At 38.6% G+C, this 23,670-nt stretch overlaps 2 protein-coding genes across 4 annotated transcripts in view; one reads left to right on the top strand and one right to left on the bottom strand.

The window, feature by feature from the left end:
- Positions 1-3,364: 3,364 nt before the first annotated feature.
- On the bottom strand, positions 3,365-23,575 carry TRMT44 (tRNA methyltransferase 44 homolog). 2 transcript variants are annotated; one of them, XM_030025641.1, is made up of 11 exons: positions 23,119-23,575; positions 20,644-20,761; positions 19,552-19,771; positions 18,208-18,276; positions 15,865-15,972; positions 13,335-13,406; positions 9,988-10,094; positions 9,158-9,341; positions 8,066-8,450; positions 7,027-7,143; positions 3,365-3,821 (listed from the first exon to the last, which is right to left on the bottom strand). In XM_030025641.1, the coding sequence occupies exons 1-11, from the start codon at positions 23,555-23,557 to the stop codon at positions 3,589-3,591; spliced, it is 2,052 nt and encodes a 683-aa protein (XP_029881501.1). In that variant the 5' UTR covers positions 23,558-23,575; the 3' UTR covers positions 3,365-3,588. The 2 variants fall into 2 exon arrangements, with proteins under 2 accessions (XP_029881501.1, XP_029881577.1); XM_030025717.1 differs by lacking the exon at positions 13,335-13,406.
- Positions 23,546-23,670, top strand: part of ACOX3 (acyl-CoA oxidase 3, pristanoyl) — a 38,223-nt gene continuing 38,098 nt past the window's right edge. The window contains exon 1 of one of the 2 annotated variants that reach the window (XM_030025189.2): positions 23,546-23,662. The gene's annotated coding sequence lies outside the window, so the exon portion shown is untranslated. The remainder of the gene's footprint in view (positions 23,663-23,670) is intronic. The other variant, XM_030025009.2, reaches the window with a different exon arrangement.

A 23,670-nucleotide genomic window follows, 5' to 3' on the forward strand; every position in this document is an offset into this window, starting at 1 on the left:
TGTAGCTCATTTACAGATGAAAATATAAAACCTCTAGATCCCAGCATTTCTGACTGCAATCTGATATCTAACTTCTCTTTATAGTCTCACTCTTGTGAGGTATCTACAACAGCAATTATTTTCCCTCTATAAAATAAGCTTCAAATAAAGCCAAATTAACTAATGGGTAGTGATGCTAATAAACTAAGTAGTAAAATGACAGTGTTACCTGAATGATTGAGACTTTATGCTTGAATCCCTTGTGGAGCAAGAGCTTTTTTATCTATAGTGAAACTGATTCTTACTCTGCATAGTACTTCATCCACTGCCAAAGCTGAATATTGTATTAATGCCATTTTAAGACTGTGGATCACAGAGAAAGCAACAAGATACAGAATTTAGATAAAGTAGAGCTATTTTACGCCTTCAGCGGTTACCTTCACATTTAAATGCAGAATTATATAAGGCTGGCATTTGGATGCAAAAGTGTTCTCTTACCACTTCTCCAAACAACAGGGAAGTTTCTGTAATTACAGGAGATTTACTGGCTGGCTTGCCACCTGCAGTGATGCCAAACAGGAAGGAGAACAGTCATCATGCACCTGTGACAGATCTGCATGCTGGTGAGTTCAGAAACAAAGTCTATACAAAGGAGGCAGGCGGCATACTACAGTAGTATAGTATGCTATGCTCATTATCATAGCATTGCACAAACAATAAAGAAGGTAGTTTTAAAACTAATTCACTAGTCTTATCATGTGTATATTTTTGACTTCAATGAGTCAAGCAGGTATTTCATTCCACATTTATTAGAAAGAAGGAAAAAAAAAATAAATCAAACCAAAATACAACCAACCTTCTTCCAGCTTCTTAACCCTGACTTCCTGCAAGTCTGTCTGAGGGGCTCCACAGGTGAACTCTAACTCAGGAAATCACCTGTTTCAAGTCAAACCCATCCTACCCCAAGGTGAATCATTAGGGAAGACACCAGTGACTGGAAAAGAATTGAGTCCATTTTTGCTCTTTGCACCATTGGAAGCAATCTCCATCTGGAGATAGCATGAACTTAATTTTACATCATCATCAAACGTATCAGTATGTTTACCACAGTAAATAAGCATCTTGGGGAACGCTTCCTACTCTGCGTGTAGCCAAACAAAGGCTAAGGCAACATCATCACTTGATTACATGCAAGTTCATAAAATTTCATGGCTTTTCTCAACTCTTGTCCCCTCAATAAGCTAAGTTCTGATATTCTTACAACAGTAACTACACTATCAACTGTGTTCCCTTACTGTGCTGCCCTGCTTGATAAGGAGTTGCAGTTTACCTGGCTTATACTATTCTTCCCTTAGTCTAATAACCTTAACTGAACTACAGCCAAGTTGCCCCTTAGAATGTGATTCACCTGAAGGTAATTTCTTTTTAAAATGTGCAAGCTCCGTAATGACTGTAATACACCACTGATTAGTGCTAAATTCAGGACACAGTATACAACACTGCAGACCAGAGCCATGGGGGAAGGCTCAGAGCCCACCACAGGTCCTGTTAGAGGTAGGGCAGGTAGCTGTACCACACGGCATACTGGATAAGCAGAACATGGTTTAGTGGGCATGGATGATGGTTGGACTCGACGATCTTGAAGGTCTTTTCCAACCTAAATGATTCTATGATAATGTGGTACGTGATCCATAAGTTAAGGCCTTGCTGCAGTTATCAGGGTTGTTATCTAGCAACAGCTGCTTTTTCCAGGATCAGAAGAGAAATGTAAAAGAAGGGGGAACATAAAATACTTCAGTCAGTACTTTGCTCCCACCCTGTCAGTAGATTTAGACCCTGTTTCTTCTGCATGCAATGGACTGCAACCTGTTGGCTTAAAGTCAGGGTGTGAGAAAAGGGGCTTTGGAACTGTTTTGAAAAGTGTTTCCAGTATCATCTTTCATTTTACCTCTGCTTTGTCTTCAATTATTTCCTTCCTTTGTACTTCAGGTTCCCTGAGCTCTTAACAGAGTTCTCACATGGTTATTCACTCTTACCCCTAGACCTCTTTGTTCTGCAATCAGTTTCTACGTCATTGCTCTCACCACCACACTTCTTCTTTAGTAACTTTTTTTTAAAATCTTGCCCTTTCTTCAGTAGGATTTGGAATCAACATCTTGTCTTAGTAGATCAGAGCAGGGTTCCCACACTATCAGTATACAAGCTAGGCGAGAAGCAACACGATCCCCTGTCTCAGAGCTTATACAGCAGATATTGAACTTTACAAGCACTTAGCAGTTGACAGATATGAATGATGACACTAGTTCAATGACTGTCACTAAGTAATAATAAGGATTTCTGCTAAGTTCACAGAATCGTTTAAGTTGGAGAAGACCCTTAAGATCATTGAGTCCAACCATTAACCTAACACTGCCAAGTCCACCACTAAACCATGTCCCTAAGTGCCACCTCTAAATGTCTTTTAAATACCTCCAGGGATGGTAACTCAACCACTTCCCTGGGCAGCCTGTTCCAATGCCTGACAACCCTTTCAGTAAATAATTTTTTTTCTAATATCCAATCTAAACCTGCCCTGGAGCAACTTGAGGCCATTTCCTCTCGTCCTATCACTAGTTACTTGATAGAAGAGACCAGTACCCACCTCGCTACAACCTCCTTTCGGGTAGCTGTAGAGAGCGATAGGGTCTCCCCTCAGCCTCCTTTTCTCCAGACTAAAGAACCCCAGTTACCTCAGCTGCTCCTTATAAGTCTTGTGCTCTAGACCCTTCACCAGCTTCATTGTCCTTCTTTGGATGCACATTTAACTTTAAAAGTTAAACCTTTTAAAGAAAATAAGAGTCTACCAAAGAAAATCATAACCTGCTCAAGGTGCTAAGACATTCCTTTGTTATCTGATAAGCAGAAACCCTACCATTCCAATATTATTAAACACATTTTCTACTGTTACTCCTTACTTTAAAAAAAGAGGGAAAGGACAGCATGGTCTACAGAGCCCTACAAACCTACACAAACATGTGAAGACTTCCACAGTAATTTCCCAGAAAGTTATTCTTCAAACCAAAACTCATTTTAAATCAGTACGAAAAGGTAGGACAGGACAACTAGGGTCTGACCAAGAAAAGAAGGGTAATATATATTATTACTCCATAGTAATGGAGAGTAAGCTGTCAGGTCAGGAAAGAGCGAAATCTCTTCAATTTCTGACTCCCAAGAGCCACTGTGAGTCATAAGAAACTATATATCCTCCTGGAAAGTTTGGAACAAACCAGCTAATTTTCAGGGTTTGAAAATGCCACATCATGTACATCATGAAGAGTGTCTCAGAAAATTAAGTTTTTAGACTTTTCTACTTACACAAATGCATGTTAGACAAGCCATGACAAAATCCAGAAGTATATACATACTTTACTATACCTTTTGCATGTTAATAACAAAATCAAAGAATTAAAAATACAGGAGAACTTGTAAACCAACCGGAAAATATGATGCATAGGAATGAGGAAAACCCCTCCATATTATTGTACAGATCTTCATGCATCAGGCAGTCCCGAAGTCAATCATAGATTTAGTTATGTACACAAGCATAAACATTTAAGTGGCAGCCTTTTATTACTGTAGATGTTTTTTCTTTTTAATAACCTGAGACTGCCTTAGGTCCTCAGTCCCATGAGCATATGGGCAAGATTCAGAAGGCAAAGAACAACCATCAGGATGATGAATGAAAAACCAACAGAGCCGTGTTTTAAATGCTTCAGCTGAAAGGTGTCGTTTCACTTCAGGCTTAGTTTTCCTTGATGGTTTCTCTTTTCTCCAGTCACGAATATGAACTCTCCCATTTAGAACTAAGATTTAAAAACAAACAAAAATGCCACTGTTAATAGACAGCCATGGGAATTATACTGGAAAAAATGCATAGGGCATTCTGTGAATAAAATATATATTCTACAAATGGATCACTCAGGCAAAAACAAATCTGCCATTTGTACAGAAATAGAAAGAAGTGTACAACAAACCAAGATAATATAGACACGCCCCCAGGGAAGTATTGTGATGATTTTGTGAAACACTATTTTTGTCTCACTTGAAAGCATTCCCTATCTGTTTAGATTCCAAACACAAGAAAGAATATGACTGCTGGGCTAAACTCAATATTTATATTCACAAAAAGAAGAATTGATTGATTTCCCTGTGAGATGTTTTATTGTGATGCTGAATAGTTTCAGGCACCTTTGTATCATCTTTGTAGAGGCTGGTTTGTTTGTTTTAAATACAGCAGTTAGGATCATTTAGACTGAAATCCTCTGAATTTAGATTGCAAGTCCAGACAAAGAAGTTTCAAATTCAAGAACTGTAATCTTTCCCATGTTCAAAACTTCATTACTCCACATTTTAAATGTGATTACCAGCAAAAAATCTAGTAAGACTCTTCTACTACTGTTACTATGCAGAAATGCTCTTGCAAAGACAATGGTTCACTGACCCAAAAATACACTGCACTGAAGAGATGACAAGTCTAATCCTTCATATGAATTATCATTGCTTAATAAAGATTTGGGGTTTTTTAAATTAATTTGCTGTGTTAGGACCATAAACTGCACACACACATTTGTGAACCTGTCAACTCCTTAAATGTCTAAACAAAACAGAATAAAAGGAAGTTAATAGAGAGAAAGAAAAAACATACATGAAAAACAACAGTGAAAATGAGGAGGGGAAAATCTGCCACTTCTAAGTTGCCATGCTCTATTTTCATATTCTGCTTCAATCATACCTTCTGTATCACAAACTTGTAGCCTGGAATAGTTAACGATACCATTCTGCATTCTGATAATCGCTACTCAAAAGGTAACGAGTCTAGTGAAAGCTTAACATCACACATTCAGGCCTGGATGAATTAATCCCTCCAAGTTTCGTTGTGATACACAAATAGATCTGAACTCATACAAAGCCAATCCAGAAGCAGGTTCAGCAGAGCTTTAAAATCTCTCTCAAAAGATGAAGAAAAATGAGCAGATACAGTGCTATTTATGATCAAACATATTTTTTTCTAGAAAATCAGTCCTGTATTGGACAAGATGTCTGATCAAAAGAAACTGCCACAGATCAGTTACGCTAAGTCCTTTCTTTTTTGTGTGTGTGCATCTGTTTTCCATGTCTTTAAAAGAGCAACACTTCAGTAAAGATGACAAGAGCTGTAGCCATGTTCTTCTCTGTCCTCTTTGGCATGAGCAATGTCCTTCCAGACCACCTGCTGATAAAAGTCCCTTGTTATGGTGACATGCTACTGAAGGAACAAATCAAATGGTCTTTACTGAAGCCCCACACAGTTTCCATGTGACCTAAATTACTGAGAAAGACTTGCCCTTAACCCTAGTCTTTCTTCAGAGGTAATGTGCAGACAGCATCCATGCCAAATTAAAATGCTCATTCCATGTAACAGGTTGTAAATCTACTCCACCTATCCCTAATGACAGGGAATCAAATTCAGACACATAATGAATGCAGTGTGACCAACTCTTTTCAATGGATAGTAATTCAAAAGGATTTCAGTACAGCTTCACATTTTATAATGGCCAAGTGCACAGAAATCCTTAGTGGATGCTAAACTTGGCTAAATTAACCACTGGCAGCAATTACGTTGCATACTTAGGATTATTTGCCATGGATTAGTTGATCAACATTTTACAGCTAATGTAGAACTGTTGGGACACAAGAAGTTAACACACTTCCAAACCTGAAGCAGCCTTAATACTGATAAAACCTTGAAGATCTTGTATTTCTGCAAAGCTAGACCTTAATTTTGCAAAACTCCATACTGACAAAAAAAACCAAGTCAAAAACAACCACACAAAACACACCAACACCACATTACAACAGGAAAAAAAACCAAAACAAAACAAAAAACAGCTATCAACAAACCCAGCCAACCACAGAAACTTGCTACTGAGTTGTTTCTGCCATGCTACTACAGGCTATATAAATACAGCAAGCCTCAACAGTTACAGCTTCTTATGGAGATTTAGTTTTGTTTTGTGTCGGCATTTACACTATGGGGCTTGGTAAGGCCAGACTGTCTCAGTTAAATGCTTTAGTGAACTTGCTCTACATTTCATGGCCCCAAAATCATCAATACTTTATAGGAAAAATAAAAATTCTCTAAGTCAAACAATAGCATCATATTAGCCACTTCAACTAAAGGGTTGTCTTTTCAGATACAGTCAGTCTAGAACAACACTTTGCTGATGGATGCCTTACCAATCTCATTCAAAAAGAATTTTACTAACATTATCTTGGAGCAATGGGCACATATTCAGTTTTCCACAAAGGTACTGTGCTGGTTTTGGCTGGGATAGAGTTAATTTTCTTCACAGTAGCTAGTATGGGGCTATGTTTTGGGTTTGTGCTGGAAACAGTGTTCATAATACAGGGATGTTTTCATTATTGCTGAGCAGTGCTTACCAAGTCAAGGCCTTTTCTGCTCCTCACACCTCCCCACCAGCAAGTAGCCTGGGGGCGTGCAAGAAGTTAGGAGGAGACACGGCTGGGACAGCTGACCCCAACTGACCAGAGGGCTATTCCAGACCATATGACATCACACTCAGCATGTAAAGCTGTGGTAAGAAGGAGGAATGGGGGATGTTTGGAGTTATGGCATTTGTCTTCCCAGGTGGCCGTTGCATGTGATGGAGCCCTGCTTTCCTGGAGACGGCTGAACACCTGCCTGCCAATGGGAAGTGGTGAATGAATTCCTTGTTTTGCTTTGCTTGCATGCACAGCTTTTGCTTTGCCTATTGAACTGTCTTTGTCTCAGCCCACGAGAGTTTTCTCAGTTTTGCCCTTCCGATTCTCTCCCCCATCCCACTGTGAGGGAGGTGAGTGAGCGGCTGCGTGGTGTTTGGCTGCCGGCTGTGGTTAAACCATGACAGGTATAGAAAGCGGTTAAAAACCACCACTATAGTAATTTTTCAGTTGAGTTTAACTGCATATAGAGGAGGTAAAACAGATGATTAGAGAAAAACAAAACAAAACCCCAAACCCCTACTTTACCTTCGAATACTTGATGATTGTTCTTGAGTAGTGTCTGCAGGCCTCCATATTCACTCTTTAGCCTTTTTAAAGTCTCTTTATTTAAATGTTCTGCTACTTCTTTCAAAGAAAGGCTTTCTGCAATAAATAATGGTGTAGCTATTAAAAATGTATAAATTTTCTTAAGATTTTATATATAACTTCTATATAAGTTAATGATTATGAGCAGAATCTATGAATTATTTACCAGTACTGCAGCAACTTTGTACTCCCAATATCATGCATGATATATATTTTATATGTATACTGTCTGTAAAATAGCAGCTTTCATTCTACAGGAATAAAGTCAGAATTTCCACAGTAAGATGTATTTTTTTCCCCCTGCTGTTTTTACAGTAGCATATAACCCTCATTGCAATAAGCACTGTTTACATGCATCTAATTAGAGAGATGAGAGAATGACTCAAAGGATCTCCTGTAACAGTAACTAACATATGACAAACTACAGTAAGTAATAAAAATGGATGGAGGAAAGTGGAAAGATTATAGTAGTGAGAACTGAATGCTTATAAATTTAACATCAACTTCTATGCTTTCTTCCTAAGACTAAATTAAAAATTCCTAACTATGCCGTAACGAAATGCCACTTCAAAGCACTTCTTACGCAATTCTTACAGAATTATAGCTAATTATTATGCAACTATCCAAAAAGAAACTTAATATTCTCCCCAAATAGATGTAGAGTGTTCTGTTTTGGTAAATGGGGAGGAGTTCTGGGTTTGGTTTGGGTTTTTTAATAAAAATCAATTCTGTCCTAGTATTTAAGTGTAGAGGGGAAAAAACCCACACCAAATTCAAAATATTCTTATATGCCTTATCTGCATCCTAGTGTGCAATAAAACATAGTGGGGGGAAAAAAAGCCTTTGATTGCTACTGTACTGTTCTTGGTATTTCCTAAAATCTATTTCACTTACTAAATTCACAAACACATAAATTCATTGGAAAAAGAATCCTCTACCAGCAAAAGCAAAAGATAATGTAAAGGAAAGACAATCTCACCTCCTTGATTCCAGATATTTGTATTTCCACCATGCATATTAGAACATGATTTTGGGGGGGTTGCATTTAACAGCAAGTTTGCCACATTGAGAACCACATCATCTACAAAATCTCGAGGGAGGGAAGCACAGTTTCTGATTTGTACTACTTTTTCTCTGGGTTGAAATCCAGGCATCCAAGTTGTACCAGCAGTCTCATTTTCAGGAAGTTCTGAGCCTGCTTCTTTGCGTAAACCATCAGAGTGATCCTTATGATTAAATCCAACTCTTCTGTCACACATGACCACAGCACAGGTCTGACGATTATTAATATACTGTGTTATCTGCTTGTCAATCAGAGCACATTCTGCAGGTGGATAGATCCTGTTTTTTCCAATAAGGCTTACCTATTGTAATAGAAATAGATAAACCACTATTTCCACAGAGTCCCATACTTACACACAGCCCCCCAACCCGCACATGTCTTATGCAGGCTTCTAAATCTACTTACAGGAGATATCCATTCAAACTCAATGCTCGTTAATTTCTGAGGGGGTTTTAACTTTAGTTTTCAAATATTGGTGCCACAGAAGAAATCAAGTAATCAAACCATAATCCATCATGCCATACAAGCACACAGCAAAAATATTGTTCCTGACCCTCAGATTATTTACAAAATTAAAGCTGGACAACTCTTCCTACTCTGAGAACACTTCACTTTGAATTTCACGGGACATGAAAAATTAAGTACAAAAAGAAACTACAAAAGAAAAATTAAGTACAAATAAGCAATATAGGCAGCTGGAAAAATTAAGGAAAAAATTAGTTTTGTAAGTTTTCCATCCTATAGGGTGGCATAAGAAATAACCATAAAATCTTCCATTCTTTCTTGTCTTTAGGGTTGTACCTATGACGTTAAGAGCAGAATACCCAAGAAAACAATGAGTATTTTTAGTCTCTCTTCAGAGCATATTGTCTCAAGTAATGCAGCTGACTATAGCCTGATCTTACAACAATAATAATGAACAAACAATAATAATGAAGAAAACATCCATATGTTTCAGACAGCTAGCAGCTTTAAAAAAAGAAAGACAAAAGCCCTACACAAAATTACCCTTTTTGTTGATGGAATTCTAAGGCAATCTTCTTCCACGTGAAAGCCGCATACAGATCCCACTTCGGCAACAAAATCAAGATACTCTCTGTACTGAGTTTTCTTGCTTTGTCTTCGGCTGTATTTTCCATGAAAATCAAAGAAGCAACATGGCAGCACAAAGTAGCAGCATGAATAGGAAGACCTACAAGAAGGATAACAAACTGCTGAATGGAAAGTTATTTCAGAGAACACACAAAATTAACAAATAACCCATCAGATACAAGCAACAATGGAAGTTCTCATTAAGTGACAGAGCTTCGTGAAGTAATATTTATATGTTCCTCTTTCAGTAGATTAGCATAATCAAAAATACTGTTTCACAAAGTATTTGCTATAGCAAATTACTGTGCCAACTTGGCTTGCTGGACTAAATCTCTAGATATTAAACTATTGCAGCTGGTTGTGAAGAGCACAATGGTTCAAGGAAAAGCAGAACCAACAGCAATTTTATTTTAAAAAAACCAACAAAAACTCAAACAACAGATTCATATCTAAAGAATAGAAATCAGTTCTGGTTTTTGAACTTCAAAAGCAAAATCGTGTACTGACTTCTATGAGAAAGTAAATACTACATCTGTGCTTCTCCGCAGGAATAGAAACATTTTGTAAAAATAATCAACTGGCATCAAAAGCAGCAAGTCCTCCAAGGACAGCAAGTGTGGCTTGCAAGAGTGACAAGTTTTCACCAAGCCCACATAGGTAATTATGTTTTGAGGTGGTTTGTTTGTTTGGTTTGGGTTTTAGTTTTTTTAATTCCTTCCCTCCCATTCCCCTCCTTTCACAAATACCTAGCTGCAATTACAGGTATCCATGGTGTTAATTCATCTGAATGGTTTCCTATGAGCCAGTCAGTATCTGGAAAGAGATGACTGTCACCTGGCATGATTGTAGACTCCTAAAAAAACAAACAATACATTAACTGAATTTTATTACAGGTTTCTTTAAATGCATTTTATTTGTTAATAAAGCACTAAGCAGCAGTATAAAATTATACGAGCTGACAAATACAAGGTGAATAAGAACCACAGACACCAACAAAGTTTTCCTCAGTCTGCACTTTTACCAGGTAGTAATTTTTTATAGCTACAAAGATATAATTTAGCAACAGCTACCCACAAAACATTGGTCACAAAGTGGAATAACAATTCTGATTAAGATATCTGGCACCCTAAGTATTTGTAAACAAATATCATACATCAGATTATGATTTCTTGCCATTCTCCTTCTATCACCTGTATGTCTGGACTCAATTTTTCAGAAAGCCACTTAATTTGCTATGTCTTACAGTCCTAGGACTCACACAGCAATTAATCAGAACACAGCTTCACTACCATCTTCTCTTCTTTCACAGACTCTTCCCAAATCAAATCCTAATATACAGAAGACCACTCTTCACACCCTATCATTCACCTATAATAAACCTAACACTTGCCCTCTATGTTGCCATTCCATCCCCTTCCAAGTTGTGTCAAAGACTACCTTATGACATATGCAAAATCAGGAGCAAAAATAGGAAACAATAGGTTAGAGAAAGAAGGCTTCTTTGGTGGCCTTTAGAATAGTATTTTGCCTCATGGAAATTCAATATATATGGATTGAGGAGACATCAGCACAGAAGTCTTCCCACCACAATATTGACTCACAGAATAGTGATTAGTCTCAAGAATACCCTATCCTGATATTCTTTATAAACAAACAAACAAACAAACCCCCCCAATAAACAAACAAAACCCCACAAAAACCCAAAACCAACCACCAAACAGGATGAATTCTTCATACAGGTTAAATTTTAAAAGTTCTAGAGTGCCTTTAATGTTTCTCTCTCACACAGACGTTTTTTTTACCTTGAACTAAGTTCAGTAAATAAAGTACTTAAAGCTGTTGATACTATGGAAGGAAGTACATACTCTTCTCTAAAAACCTGTATGAATCTCAAAGTAATTATTGGGCAGATTTGAAAAATTTTTAAATTTGAATCTCCATAGACCTTTAGGAAAAGCCCTGAAAATGATGCTCACACTCTCTTTTTATATACAAAATCCATGTTAGCTCAAAATTCACATGTATATGCAAAGTATTATCTGTATAGGAATTTAAAAAACCAAACCCACTTATTAAGGAATTTCAGAAATCTCAGACTACCTCTGTTACATCCCAATTCCCCTCTTCAGAAAGCACTGTCTTAGGTGTTCTTATTATCAGTATGGTGTATTATTGTTCACTTTAAATACTACATCTCTGACCATTTTTAGTTATGTATATACATTTCTAGATAATATAGGTAACAAATTTATTTTTGGCAGGATAGTAGATGTTAAACCAAGTGTTTGGTAAGTGTTTTCTTATGGTTGATTAAATAAGTTACTCCTATGTTACCTTTCAGTTTTGATCATTCAATTTAGCCATAGCGTGAATTACCAGTGCCACACTCCACCTTTTGACAGTCATCCATAATCAAATTTATATTCGCCACGTCTGACAGCAGTTTGGCAATGCAGAGTGCCACCTGTTACATTCATTTTTATTGTTAATACTGGCACTGAGTGTCACAGATGGCAATATTCATCCTGCAACTCATGCTTTAAGTAAAGATCAAAACAAAATTAGCTTCGAGGGTAACAAAAGGCTGTGAGCAGGTGCTTTCTCCTTCTGTGGCTCCTGTGGCTACAGCAGCCTTGTAAAACCATTTCACCCTTCCTATTTGTTATATAACTCCTTCCCACATAAATTAGTGCTTTCCTTACATACATATTTTAGATATTTGTATTGTTTCTGTCTGGCTTTTTCAAGTGTTCTCTGTGGTTTTTTTCCCCTCTCATTTTTTAAAAGACAAAAAACATCCTTTTCTATTTTGTTCCCTCATGCTGCAGAGAGGCACCGCTGATGCTCAGAAGTTTCCCTATGAGTCAAGAAATCTGAGAAACTGTAAACAGCCAGACCTTAATACGAAACGAATGCAGAGAATTCAAAGATTTCCACAATACAGAAACATGGGCAGAAAAAGGAATTTATAACATGAAGGAAAAGAGATGCTGCTGTTTGGTATGATCAGAAGTGACTTAATATAGTACAACAGGAACAAAAGAGCACCACAGCTTGATGTTTTGGATTGTTTCCTGAAGCCTTTCAGTAAGATCTTGTTGCAGACTGCAGCAAAGGAATCTGGCAGTTTTGCCAATCTGTACCCAAAATGGCAGGGTAGCAAAGAGAAGGCTGCACAAGACTGTGAAAGCCCCACATCCCATCTGTGAAAACTGCTGCTCTTTTTTTGATTTAATGTGAGTTGTTAGCATTCAAAGATATGTTGAATTAACTTTTAAACAAAACTACTAGATAGTAACTACAGGTGGAAAATTATTTTAATATGTTGGAAGCTGACAATTTTTGAGAGAAAAGAGCGAGAAATTTTAGGAGACTAGAGAACAAGAAACCAGAAACACCTCACCTCCAAAGGGCAACTGTTCATCAGTACCACACTTTAACGAGTATCAGACCAAGAACAGCTGGAGTTAAAGTGAACATTCCTGTGCTTGAATTGTTCCTTTTCTCATAAAAATGCTAATCTGGAACTTGAAATATGATCCTTCTTTCAGACTCATTTTCCTGTTCATTGTTTTGAAGGCTATTATTGCAATTATTTACCACAAGGTCAGTACAGCAGAGGACTGGCTCCTTTGAGGTTCAACAATTTTGACCCCAAACCAGCACACAGCACTAGAAGCTCAGAATCTCTTTCAAGAATAAACTACTCACAACTTTGGATACTAATACCTTTTATGAGGTACAGTGGTGCAAACAAAGCTGCTTATATTGATCTTGCAGTAAAATCAAAGATTGTTTCATGGTGTGCATGTCTGTACATGCAGTAGGAAGTCACGCTAGTCTTCTCAGCTAAAAAATCAGTATGTTGCAAATATGCAAGGGCATGATACAGCATTGTTCTCATAATTCCCATTACAACTTACTTTACAATCCCACAAGACCTATGGGTGGCATCATACCAAACCAACAGATCACTTCAGACAACTGTCTGTAAGCCGGTACGTTTGATTACATTTGCATCAACACAACCTGAAGCAATGAACAAATTAATAAGGTTACACATCAATAAGATTGACATACATTTGCATAATACCTCTAAATGAGTTTCTGGTCCATACATGTCCCATATTTTTCTTCTCCTCACATCAATTCCTCTACCTGGATGCTGAAATATTTGAACAAAAAGTATCATTTTTAAGTACTACTTTTAGCAGAAACTGTCAAACAGGCTCACTAAATGTATGTATTAACATTGATTATTTCATTCATACTAAAATTTAGACACATAATGAAACATAGCTTCACCATTTCAGGCAGAAGCTGAATACTTTTAATCCCTTCTTTCCCTTCTAAACATGAATGGAAAGACTAGGAAACATTAAGAATATATCTGGTTTGAAATTTTACCTGGGCACACCTATTGAGACTGCTCTTGAAAATCTGGATCTCTACCAAAGTAAAAGCAGAGGTATTGTTTTTTGTTTGTTTTTAAAATATCAAAACCTTTCATAAGGTGAGTAATACTGTAGCGCCCACAGCACTCAGAGAAAAGTGCTATTCTAAGTAGTTCTTGCTGGAGAACCACCTTTCAACTAAGTCAGTTAGGCTGCTGGAAGCCAAGCATGCTTTTCCCTGTGTGAACTGATGGGAAGAGGAAATGAGACTGGAAACTAAAGCAAGAAACAAAGAATTCATAAGCAACAGTATTTGAACTTCAAGAAGCCTGTGCAGAACTAGCCAAAAAAGTCTCATGAAACTCTCACACACATCATTTTTTGACAGTCAACAATGTTTGTCAGTGCTACAGCAGTGATGACCTAATGATGTACAAAAATAAATGTCTACAGGGAAAACAGCATCTTGTATTAGATCAATTTTTCTGGCCACAGAAGGATAGAGAGCTTGTGTTACGAGAACTTGGGACCTTCCCCCACCAGTGACATCCACTGATCTAATAAGAGATACTCATTTCCTCTACAAATTTTACCATGTTGTTCCAAAAGTGGAAAATACAATTTTCTAAAACAGACAGACCCAAGTTCACTGGGTTTTGTTCAATCTCACTGACCTTTTTTTGTTGCTGTTTCAGAAACTATGCCTTAAGAAACTGAATTTTGCTGTTGCCACTTTTTCACTCCCGAAAACATAGTATGTTGTTAGGCATTTTCACAATTAACAAATCCCAGGATTGTTTTTAAAGATATTGAAAAACATTTTCAGGACATGACAAGCAGAACTCAATTTCTATAAAATTAAGCTCATGAAAAACATCTTGCAAGAGAGAATCTCTGTGTTAAGATTCCCCATTCCTTTTTGGTTCATCTATAGCATAACTAAATTACATCACTACTTTTTCTTTTCCCTCTGAGTTTCTTACCTCAGAAAAATAGCCTTGAATTGAAATGAATTGCGCTAATAAAAATAGATAAATAAGTGAAAGGTTTCTTGTGGTGAATGGGGTGAAATCCAGTTGGCGGCCAGTCACAAGTGGTGTTCCCCAGGGCTCAGTGTTGGGCCCTGTTCTGTTTAATATCTTTATCGATGATTTGGATGAGGGGATTGAGTGCACCCTCAGCAAGTTCGCAGACGACACCAAGCTGGCAGGCAGGGTCAATCTGCTTGAGGGTAGGGAGGCTCTACAAAGAGATCTGGACAGGCTGGGTCGATGGGCTGAGGCCAATCATATGAAGTTCAACAAGGCCAAGTGCCGGGTCCTGCACTTGGGTCACAACAACCCCATGCAGCTCTACAGGCTTGGGGAAGAGTGGCTGGAAAGCTGCCCGGCAGAGAAAGGCCTGGGGGTGCTGGTTGACAGCTGAATACGAGCCAGCAGTGTGCCCAGGTGGCCCAGAAGGCCAACGGCATCCTGGCCTGTATCAGAAATCGTGTGGCCAGCAGGAGCAGGGAGGTGATTGTTCCCCTGTACTGGGCACTGGTGAGGCCGCACCTCGAGTACTGTGTTCAGTTTTGGGCCCCTCACTCCAGGAAAGACATTGAGGTGCTGGAGCGTGTCCAGAGAAGGACAACCAAGCTGGTGAGGGGCCTGGAGCACAAGTCTTATGAGGAGCGGCTGAGGGAGCTGGGGCTGTTTAGTCTAGCAAAGAGGAGGCTGAGGGGAGACCTTTTCGCTCTCTACAACTGCCTGAAAGGAGGTTGTAGTGAGGTGGGTGCTGGTCTCTTCTGTCAGGTGGCTGGAGATAGGACAAGAGGAAATGGCCTCAAGTTGAGGCAAGGGAGATTTAGGTTAGATATTAGGAAAATTTTTTTTACTGAGAAGGTTGTCAAACATTGGAATAGGCTGCCCAGGGAAGTGGTTGAGTCACCATCCCTGAAGGTATTCAAAAAAGCGAGTGGACGGGGTACTTCAGGACATGGTTTAGTGGGCACGGTTGATGGTTGGACTCGATGATCTTGAAGGTCTTTTCCAACCTAAATGGTTCTATGATTCTATGATTCTAAAGCTCTGCTAAGATTTTCTCCTGGTAACTAGAGTGACCAAATCCTATTTTAGCTACATGAATTAACTGAATTTTGGCTATCTGCATGCCAGATAAAAGAAAAGCATAACAAGAATATTGACTTTCTGGTTTTTAATTATTATTTTAAAAAAGCACTCTATTTACCCCTTCATTGTTTAGAATATGAACCAGCAGACCATTTCCACATCCAAGATCTACAAATGACTGCTTCTTGGTCAACCCTTTTTCCTTTCTCTCTTCTTCCCAAAGAATCTAAGACAAGAAAAGAAAATATTTTAGACTTCTGCTCTCAAGTTTCCCTGTAAGAAAGCAGCAAGGATTATTGGAAATTAAAGGAGAAAGCTGGGAGAGAATGCAGATGTGACAGAAGACATTCACTGTACTCACAGCGAAAATAACTTGAGAGGAAAAAAAAAACTCAAAAGCCCCTAAACTGTTTATGGAGAGGGGCAGGAATTATGTTGCAAAATATCAATCATTTTCCTAAGTGCTAAGCACATCCTCTGCTCCCTTCTGAGTCACTGGAAGTTGAAATTAATCAAGGCTGTACAACCCTGGGCTAGACTGAGCACAAATGTAAAATAAGCTGCTAAAACAAAGGGTGCAAGAGATGAACAGAGGATGCAAGGGAAGTAGCAAGTAAACTTCAACAGTGTCTCTGCAAGTAACACCACAGAAGCATTCATATCCACTGCATTAAAGAAAGAATTGGTGGCAGAGCTGAAAATAAAAACCAAAATGTTCTTTGTAATCAGTTGGCTATATACTGGTACATGTAGCATCACCTTCTACTGAACAAAGTGAAACTTACCTAGCAACAGTCAGCTACCCCAAATTCTACATCAGCTAAAGGGACCCCAAAGCTTTTAGCCCAATTCTAGTCCGTGCCCTGTACATAAGTAGTTACTTTTACGTAGTTATGTAATTCATAATTAGATAATAATCGGATGTTTGTCTGCAGGGCACGGATTAGTCTCTATCACTGTCAAACTCTTTTTCCTTCAATGAGAAGCTACAGAGCACCCATTCATGAACCCTGCACACATTTTTTACTATGACTGACAAAAATCCTCAAGAGTATTTAACCACAAAAATTAGTATTTGTAACGTTGCTACCTGTTAATTTGTCAGTTTTGCTAGAGGGAAGGAAACTGCAGATAATCTATGAGATTATCAGGCTATGTTTACATTTGTAGATGTACCAATCATTGCACTTTTTGCACTCTAGGCTGTATCCCAGAAATCCCTAATCACCTCCTACACAGATCACACCTACCCTCCATCCCCTGCTGAGCTTCTCACGATGGAAACTGAATAGCTACTTCTTTGGGCATGTACCTAGACAGTAGGTGATCTTAATATGACTGCAGAGTAAAATGAGGTCAGATGTAGATGTCATAAATACACAAAAATTTAACACTGGACCTACGTTCTCTTAACTACCTGTTTAACGTACTTCTAAATAATGAGTTATTATATACCATCACATAGATACCTGAAATTTTTGCAAGGAGGCTACGTTATTAAAACCATACTTTAAGCTTTCATTTATATAAGCCAGTTATTAGATGACTTTAATAACTTTTTGAAAACTACTGCTACATCAGCTAAAACACATTATCACTGTAAACTAGCACTCGTGCATAAAAATTCTGTCATTACAGAATCTTCTTGTGGCTACAACTAATTTTCAACACCTAATATTACCACAGTGGTAAAAATGGTAAAAGATAAATCTACTATATAGCTCTTTCCACAAGCCAGTATCATAGATTAAAATAGTTCAGTTGGAAGGGACCTACAATGCTCATCTAGTCGAACTGTCTGACCACTTCATCATGATCATTTCTCTGATGTAAGAAGTTCTGTCACACCAACGTGATAATCAAGATTTTGAGAGGAGCATAGGTCAATCAGGCTTCCCCAGACAATTTTAAAAATCTTCATGGGAAAAGAAACTGGGTTTCTAAGTTTAAACAGTCAATTATCAAAATAAATTAGTCCTCAACGAGTTCTGTAAATGGGCTAACTTACTTATAAATACTGATTTAGAGAAGATGCAAGAGGTATCTACATTATGACTTATTATACGTAATTCCTTGAAATGCTGTTGAGAGTACTACCAAAGAAGATCAGAATACAAACACAACTTGAATAGTTATAGACATGAATTCCACTTTCAGTTTAAGTTATGCTTGAAAACATTGTGATAAGAACTTTGTCTCTCTCAAATGAGAGCAAAAGAAAAAAAACAAACAAAACCCACCAAAAACAAGCAAAAAAAAAAAAACAAAACCCAACCCCCAGAAAACCCACATCCTTTCTCCTACCCCTTTCTTTTTGCATTGTATGCCTGTAATAACTTCAGGTCATTCTATTTTTAAAAATGCAACAACTATAAAATGAAAATACTGATTTTCTTTAGACAGGTTCTATTTTTAGGAAATAGAACCTTATAGAATATTATTAGGGAAAGCAGTTCCCTACCAGCAAGTAAGTGGCAATGGCAACATCTTCATAAACAAATTTCTCAGGGTCTGTCACTTCAGGCCACACCTTCAGAAAAAAAATAGAGAAAAATTATTTTCTGCACCATCTGAAATTACTTCAGGAAGTGCTCAGTTAAAGCAATCTGGATACTCATCTACTTCAATAGGTTTCTGGACTTCACGAATTTTGCATTTTAACCTCATTAAAAATACACACAAAGAATATAAATAAAGACTGTTTGATTTTGTGAGTCACAAAAAAGAATCATAGCGTAAAGGATGTCTGCTGTCATCCAATCAATAAAGTTTCCAAGAACATTATGGCTCCATATGTGCAGGTCACAAGAAGGAAACTGCTGCATCTGTTCTGTAGTAGAGCATGCATCCTTTTGCTTAACTCTCTCAGAAGACAAATGCTTATATTATTCCTGTTATGTGCAACACTGATAACATGAACATTTGTAAATTTATTTTCACAACATAACAGGCATAGAATTATCCTGGCACAACAGAACACGAAGAGTCAAAATCTGAAGTAGGAAGACAGAAAGTGGAAGTATTATCCATATTGTGTAAATGAGGAATTGAAACAAAGATTAAAATGCTCAACACTACACTGTCTACTGCAGAGCTAATGACTCCACAATTACCTTACCCACATGTCCAATTTTCCTCTCATCTATATCTTTCTATTAGTACAGAAATATCAACCGTAGAACCTTTCAACATTTTCACAATATGTTTTATAAAAGCATTTACCAAGTTTTTTGCTTGTAGCTAGAGTCTGGTGTATAAGGATATAGGCATTACTTCACACAGCACTTAAGATGATCACTGTTGTTTACTGGGATCCCCAGGATAAAACAATAATACAAAATTGCTCCTCTAACTCAAACACATATTAATATAGCATCCAAATTTAAAAAGAGTAATAAGAAATTTAACCTACTTGCTAACCAGTGCTGTTTCCAGACTCTCTCAGGTTTTGGAGAAGGAGGTGCTTTATTTATGCCTTCTAGTGTGGACGATTTAATATTTACATCCACTGACCTACCGCTTACTTCTTATCAGAAGGGATACATTCTGGAAAATACCTAACTCCTCCAGATATTTAGTGTGAATTTGGCTCCAAATCTTGCTTTTCCAGTTCAGTTCTTCCAAATCGTAAATTGTTAGTACACAGACACAGAACAAAAGCCCAAAACACAAAACCATTAAAACATACGTTTCAATTAAATTGCTTCTTTTATTAAAAAAATTTAGCAAAAGAAACAGTTTCACTAAACAAACAACAAAAAAATATAGGAAAGCATATTATTACTGCATTTATTGCTAAACTTACCTTTACCATCTCTTTGTATTTTTCTTTAAGATTTTGATAAACCTTGCTGTATTTTGCTACAGAAATGAGCGAGAGTGTACTTTTAAACTCACTAGGCTTTTGCTCTACAGACCATTTAGCCAGTTTGGACAAAAGTTCATTTCCAAGCCATGCTAGTTTGGGGTATGCAATTCCATCTGAAAACCAATCTTCTGGAAATGGAGCTACAATAGACAGAGACCTTTAAAAATAAAAATCTTATATAAATACAGTGTATTTCATTATTTCAGCCACCTCAAATAGAGAGAAAACAATGACTAAGTGGAGAAAATCAGCAGACCAAACAGAGGTATAAAAGTAGACTGGAGAATAAGGGAATATGTAATACACAAAACCAAAAGGAAAAATAAAAACAGTGAAGTTACTGAATAATGGAACAGTCTCCCCTGAACTTTGTTAGACAGCTCATTATCTGCCAATTCAAACACTGCAGATGAGAGTCCATGCTGCATTTAACACAGTGACTGAGGACTCACATATGATGAGCAACCTGACTTAGCAAGAGATCCAAACACTAACTAGTAGAAGTGAATTCATGAAATTCATGAAAACAACAGGAAAATTTAGGAGGAAAAATATATCAGCCAGCACATTTCAATATTTCATCATCTCGAATTTTATTCAGATTTCATTACAGCTATGCCCTCAGATGCTCAGGACCAAGCTGCAACGGTCTACATTTCAATGACTGAAGCTCAGTAGGTTCACACCAATTCCAATTTGACCCTCAACCTTACTAACACCCACAGAACCTGACCTCTCTCACGGGCATAGCTAGCTCGTCGTGGTCAGAATATGCATACTTTTTCTAGACCACACACATGTACAGTCAATGTATACATTCAAAGTTGAAACAGATTTGGTTTGTGTTGTTTTGGGTATTGTAGATGTTTCTGTTAACTGAACACTATGCACTAAGATCACACCACTATTGTCATTTATTAATCAAGCAGGAAACTAAACAAACCAAATTGCCTAGATACTAATACTAAAACATGATGTGATCCTTGCAGTATCTCATGGTTTGCTTCCTCCCTCACTCCCAGCACTTACCATTCCTCATCTTTTACGTGCGTAAGTTGAATTTGATAAATATTGCACTTTTTAATCTGGTATTTTCCTTCACTGTTTTCCTCCAAAGGCAGAAAAGTCACAGTTCCATTGTAAACATCTGAAAAGATATGTAAACAGTGATACATTATTCTATGGTACAAACCATTCTGGTTAACACTGCTGCATGAGGTTTCCAAAATATCTAAGGCTGACCAGTAAGACTATTCATTTTCTTTAAACCTAACTATTTTAATAAAGTAAAAGCTAGACAATGAGATTTTTCTAGCATAAAACTGCTGCTTTCCCCTACCCCATAGTAAATCCAGAGTCCTGGAAGCACATTCCAAATAAACAGACTTACATGTCACCCCAGTATTAGATAAACAATCAGTGCAATATTAAAAAATAATAATATTATTAGTATCTATCAATTTTGCCATGTTCAAACACAGGATCTACTGTGTGATTAAAATTAATTATAGCTAGGCTTCCCTTCTAGCATCATGCAGCTTCCCCAATTCCTGGACTAGACACTGTGAAAAAATGCATTATCTATCCCTAAATTAGTATCTCATAACTCTGAAGGGAGACTACCAGAGAAGACCTGTTTTTAGATGAAGGCGCATGTACTATGTTAATATATTAAGTTATGTTCAGCAACCACACTACTGATCTTAATGGTTCTATCACCTGTGGAATAAAATATTTATGTCCAGTAACAGATTCCAAACACTAGAGATTTTGGAAGAGTTGAGCTGGGCTGACAAACAGTTGGCAATGCACTTGAGTGCCTCTCCTGTATTTCAAGAAGAAACTCTGCAACTTTTGTCACATTTCATTCTCTAACATCAATCATGCATGCAGGATAATTAACTCCTACACAAGTAAAAACAGCAAGGGAGAGTGTGTCCTTTTGAAGTAACTTACAAATAAAAAGAAAGCTGACTGCAGCGAAATATGAATGGAACGCTAAAGCCTAGTATTCACATGCTACTGATTTTTTTTAAATCTTAATATCTTAATTTATTCCCTATATCCTTTCTATAAAGTGACTCTAAAAGCATTTACTATATTCCTTATGGCCTATGATATACATCATTACTTTATAAACCAGTTACAAAAGTCTTTTTAGCTATTGTTTATCCAAGGCGATTTCTTCAGAATAGCTTATTAAGTTCTCATTTTTTAAAATGCTTTTTCAATTACCATCAAAACAGATGTTCCAACAACTACAAATCTTCAAACTAAGAATGCTATATTGGCTAAGTAATCAAATTTCAATGGATTCCAAAATTTTCTGAGAGAGACAGGAAAGAATAATTAGCAATAGAGCAAACATCAAGTCTTGCTATCTCGTCCCATCCTTAGCCGATCCCCTAACATTTATTTACTTTAAACATATTAATTAAAAAAATTATTTTCCTAGGCTGTTTCTTACAGATAGGCTCTCTAGATGTAGCTCAGGAACATCTTCTCTTAACATCAAAAGAAAAAATAAATCAAAACTGCAACATATGCCTTTTTTTTTTTGAAGGCATCAGGATAAGAATCATAGGCCACAAGAGCATCCAAAGTCAGCTGTACCCCATAAATGACAATAGCTCTTTCTGAATTGTAAATGTTTCCAGAATTCTGATTCTTTTCAAAACATTAGTATCAGAATTTAATCCACATCAACACTTTTCCCAAAATTTCTTAAAAGGTGTCAACCTCTACCCTGCATGTTTCTTTATATTAGTAGGATTTACTGCAGCATATTACCACCACACAATGTAAAAAAAAAAACCAAACCATGAAGTCAAGCTTCGTTTTTAAGCAATACTAAACAATAAGAAAGTTGACATAAACAGTTCAACTTGGCCAGGCAGGTGCCACAGCTGCCTACTATTTTTTCATTAACTCTGCGTTTTCAGAGGCTACCATCACAAGCCCGTAATTAGATTTGCACTACAAGCGGCGGTTTTGTGCGGGCAGCTTACTCACAACAGGAGCTGGCACGATGACAGTCCTTGCCTCTTCTTTTTAAGACAAAAAGATGAGCCACTTTCTATACCTCTTCTTCGGGAGCGGGGTGCCTGGCTTCCCTAAGTGCTTTTTCCTGTCTCAGCAGTACCTGACACCTACCGAGCGCATTAGCTCTTCCCCTACTGCGATTTCCTAAGATTGAAGCGGGAGTTGTTTAAACCAGAGTCCTACAGGTGTTTGATCTCTGTAATTTGTATTTCAACTGCTAACACTTCCTAGCACAAGAACAACAACAACAAAAAAGATAAAGTCCAATCACGCGAAAAGGACAAAAATCCATCTGCACTCCCACAAGTAAGGGAAAAAGAGCTATTTATCTCATTTGCGAGGCAGCCTCGGAGGGGGCAGGTCTGCAACAGAGGCAGCGGCCCGCAAACGCTGCGCTCCGGCACCGGCGGGCGCTCCCCGTCCCGCCCCCTCTCACCGCCTCGGAGCCGGCCTCCCCCTCACCTTGGACCGCCAGCTCCTTCGTCGGCGGGGCGGGCGGGCCGCCGGGCCGCCCCCGGGGCAGCAGCGTCCTCAGCACGGCGCGGAGCTCGGAGCGGCGGCCCGGCCCGCCCCAGGCCGTGAGGGGCGGCGGCAAGTGCCCGTGCCCCGCCGGCAGCTGGCCGCGCACCTCCCGCCAGAGCCGGCCCAGCTCCGCAGCGCCGGCAGACGCCGCTCGCGCCTCCCGCCCCCCGCCGCTCCCGCCTCCCCGCACGGCGGCGAGGGGGGGAGATGCTTCCCCGCCCTCCCCGAGCGGCACCGTCCCCTCCGCCTCGATGGCGGCGCCGCACAGCCGCCTGTTGGCCACCTGCGGCTTCTCCAGCCAGACGCGCACCGCCGCCCAGAAGCCGTGAGGCAGCGCGGCGCCGCCATCCCGCACAGCCGCCGTCCGCAGCAGCCCCATGGCCGCCCCGCCGGTCCTGCCGCCGCCGCCGCGCAGGGGGAAGAGGCGGAGCGCGTCGCAGGCTGCTCCCGTCAGTTCCCGAGGCGGGGACGGCGGCGGCCGCAGGTAGGTAC

Source organism: Aquila chrysaetos, chromosome 1 (assembly GCF_900496995.4).
Source record: "Aquila chrysaetos chrysaetos chromosome 1, bAquChr1.4, whole genome shotgun sequence".
Lineage (NCBI taxonomy): Eukaryota > Metazoa > Chordata > Aves > Accipitriformes > Accipitridae > Aquila > Aquila chrysaetos.

Bases quoted from the DNA above. Each gene is read 5' to 3' on its own strand.
- TRMT44 (XM_030025641.1), bottom strand. From the start codon at position 23,557: ATGGGGCTGCTGCGGACGGCGGCTGTGCGGGATGGCGGCGCCGCGCTG. The intron at 18,277-19,551 runs GTAAGTTTAGCA...TTTTTTCTGAAG, and splicing joins AATACAAAGAGATGGTAAAG to GTGTGGCCTGAAGTGACAGA. The intron at 8,451-9,157 runs GTAATTTTGTGT...CTATTACAATAG, and splicing joins GAATTCCATCAACAAAAAGG to GTAAGCCTTATTGGAAAAAA.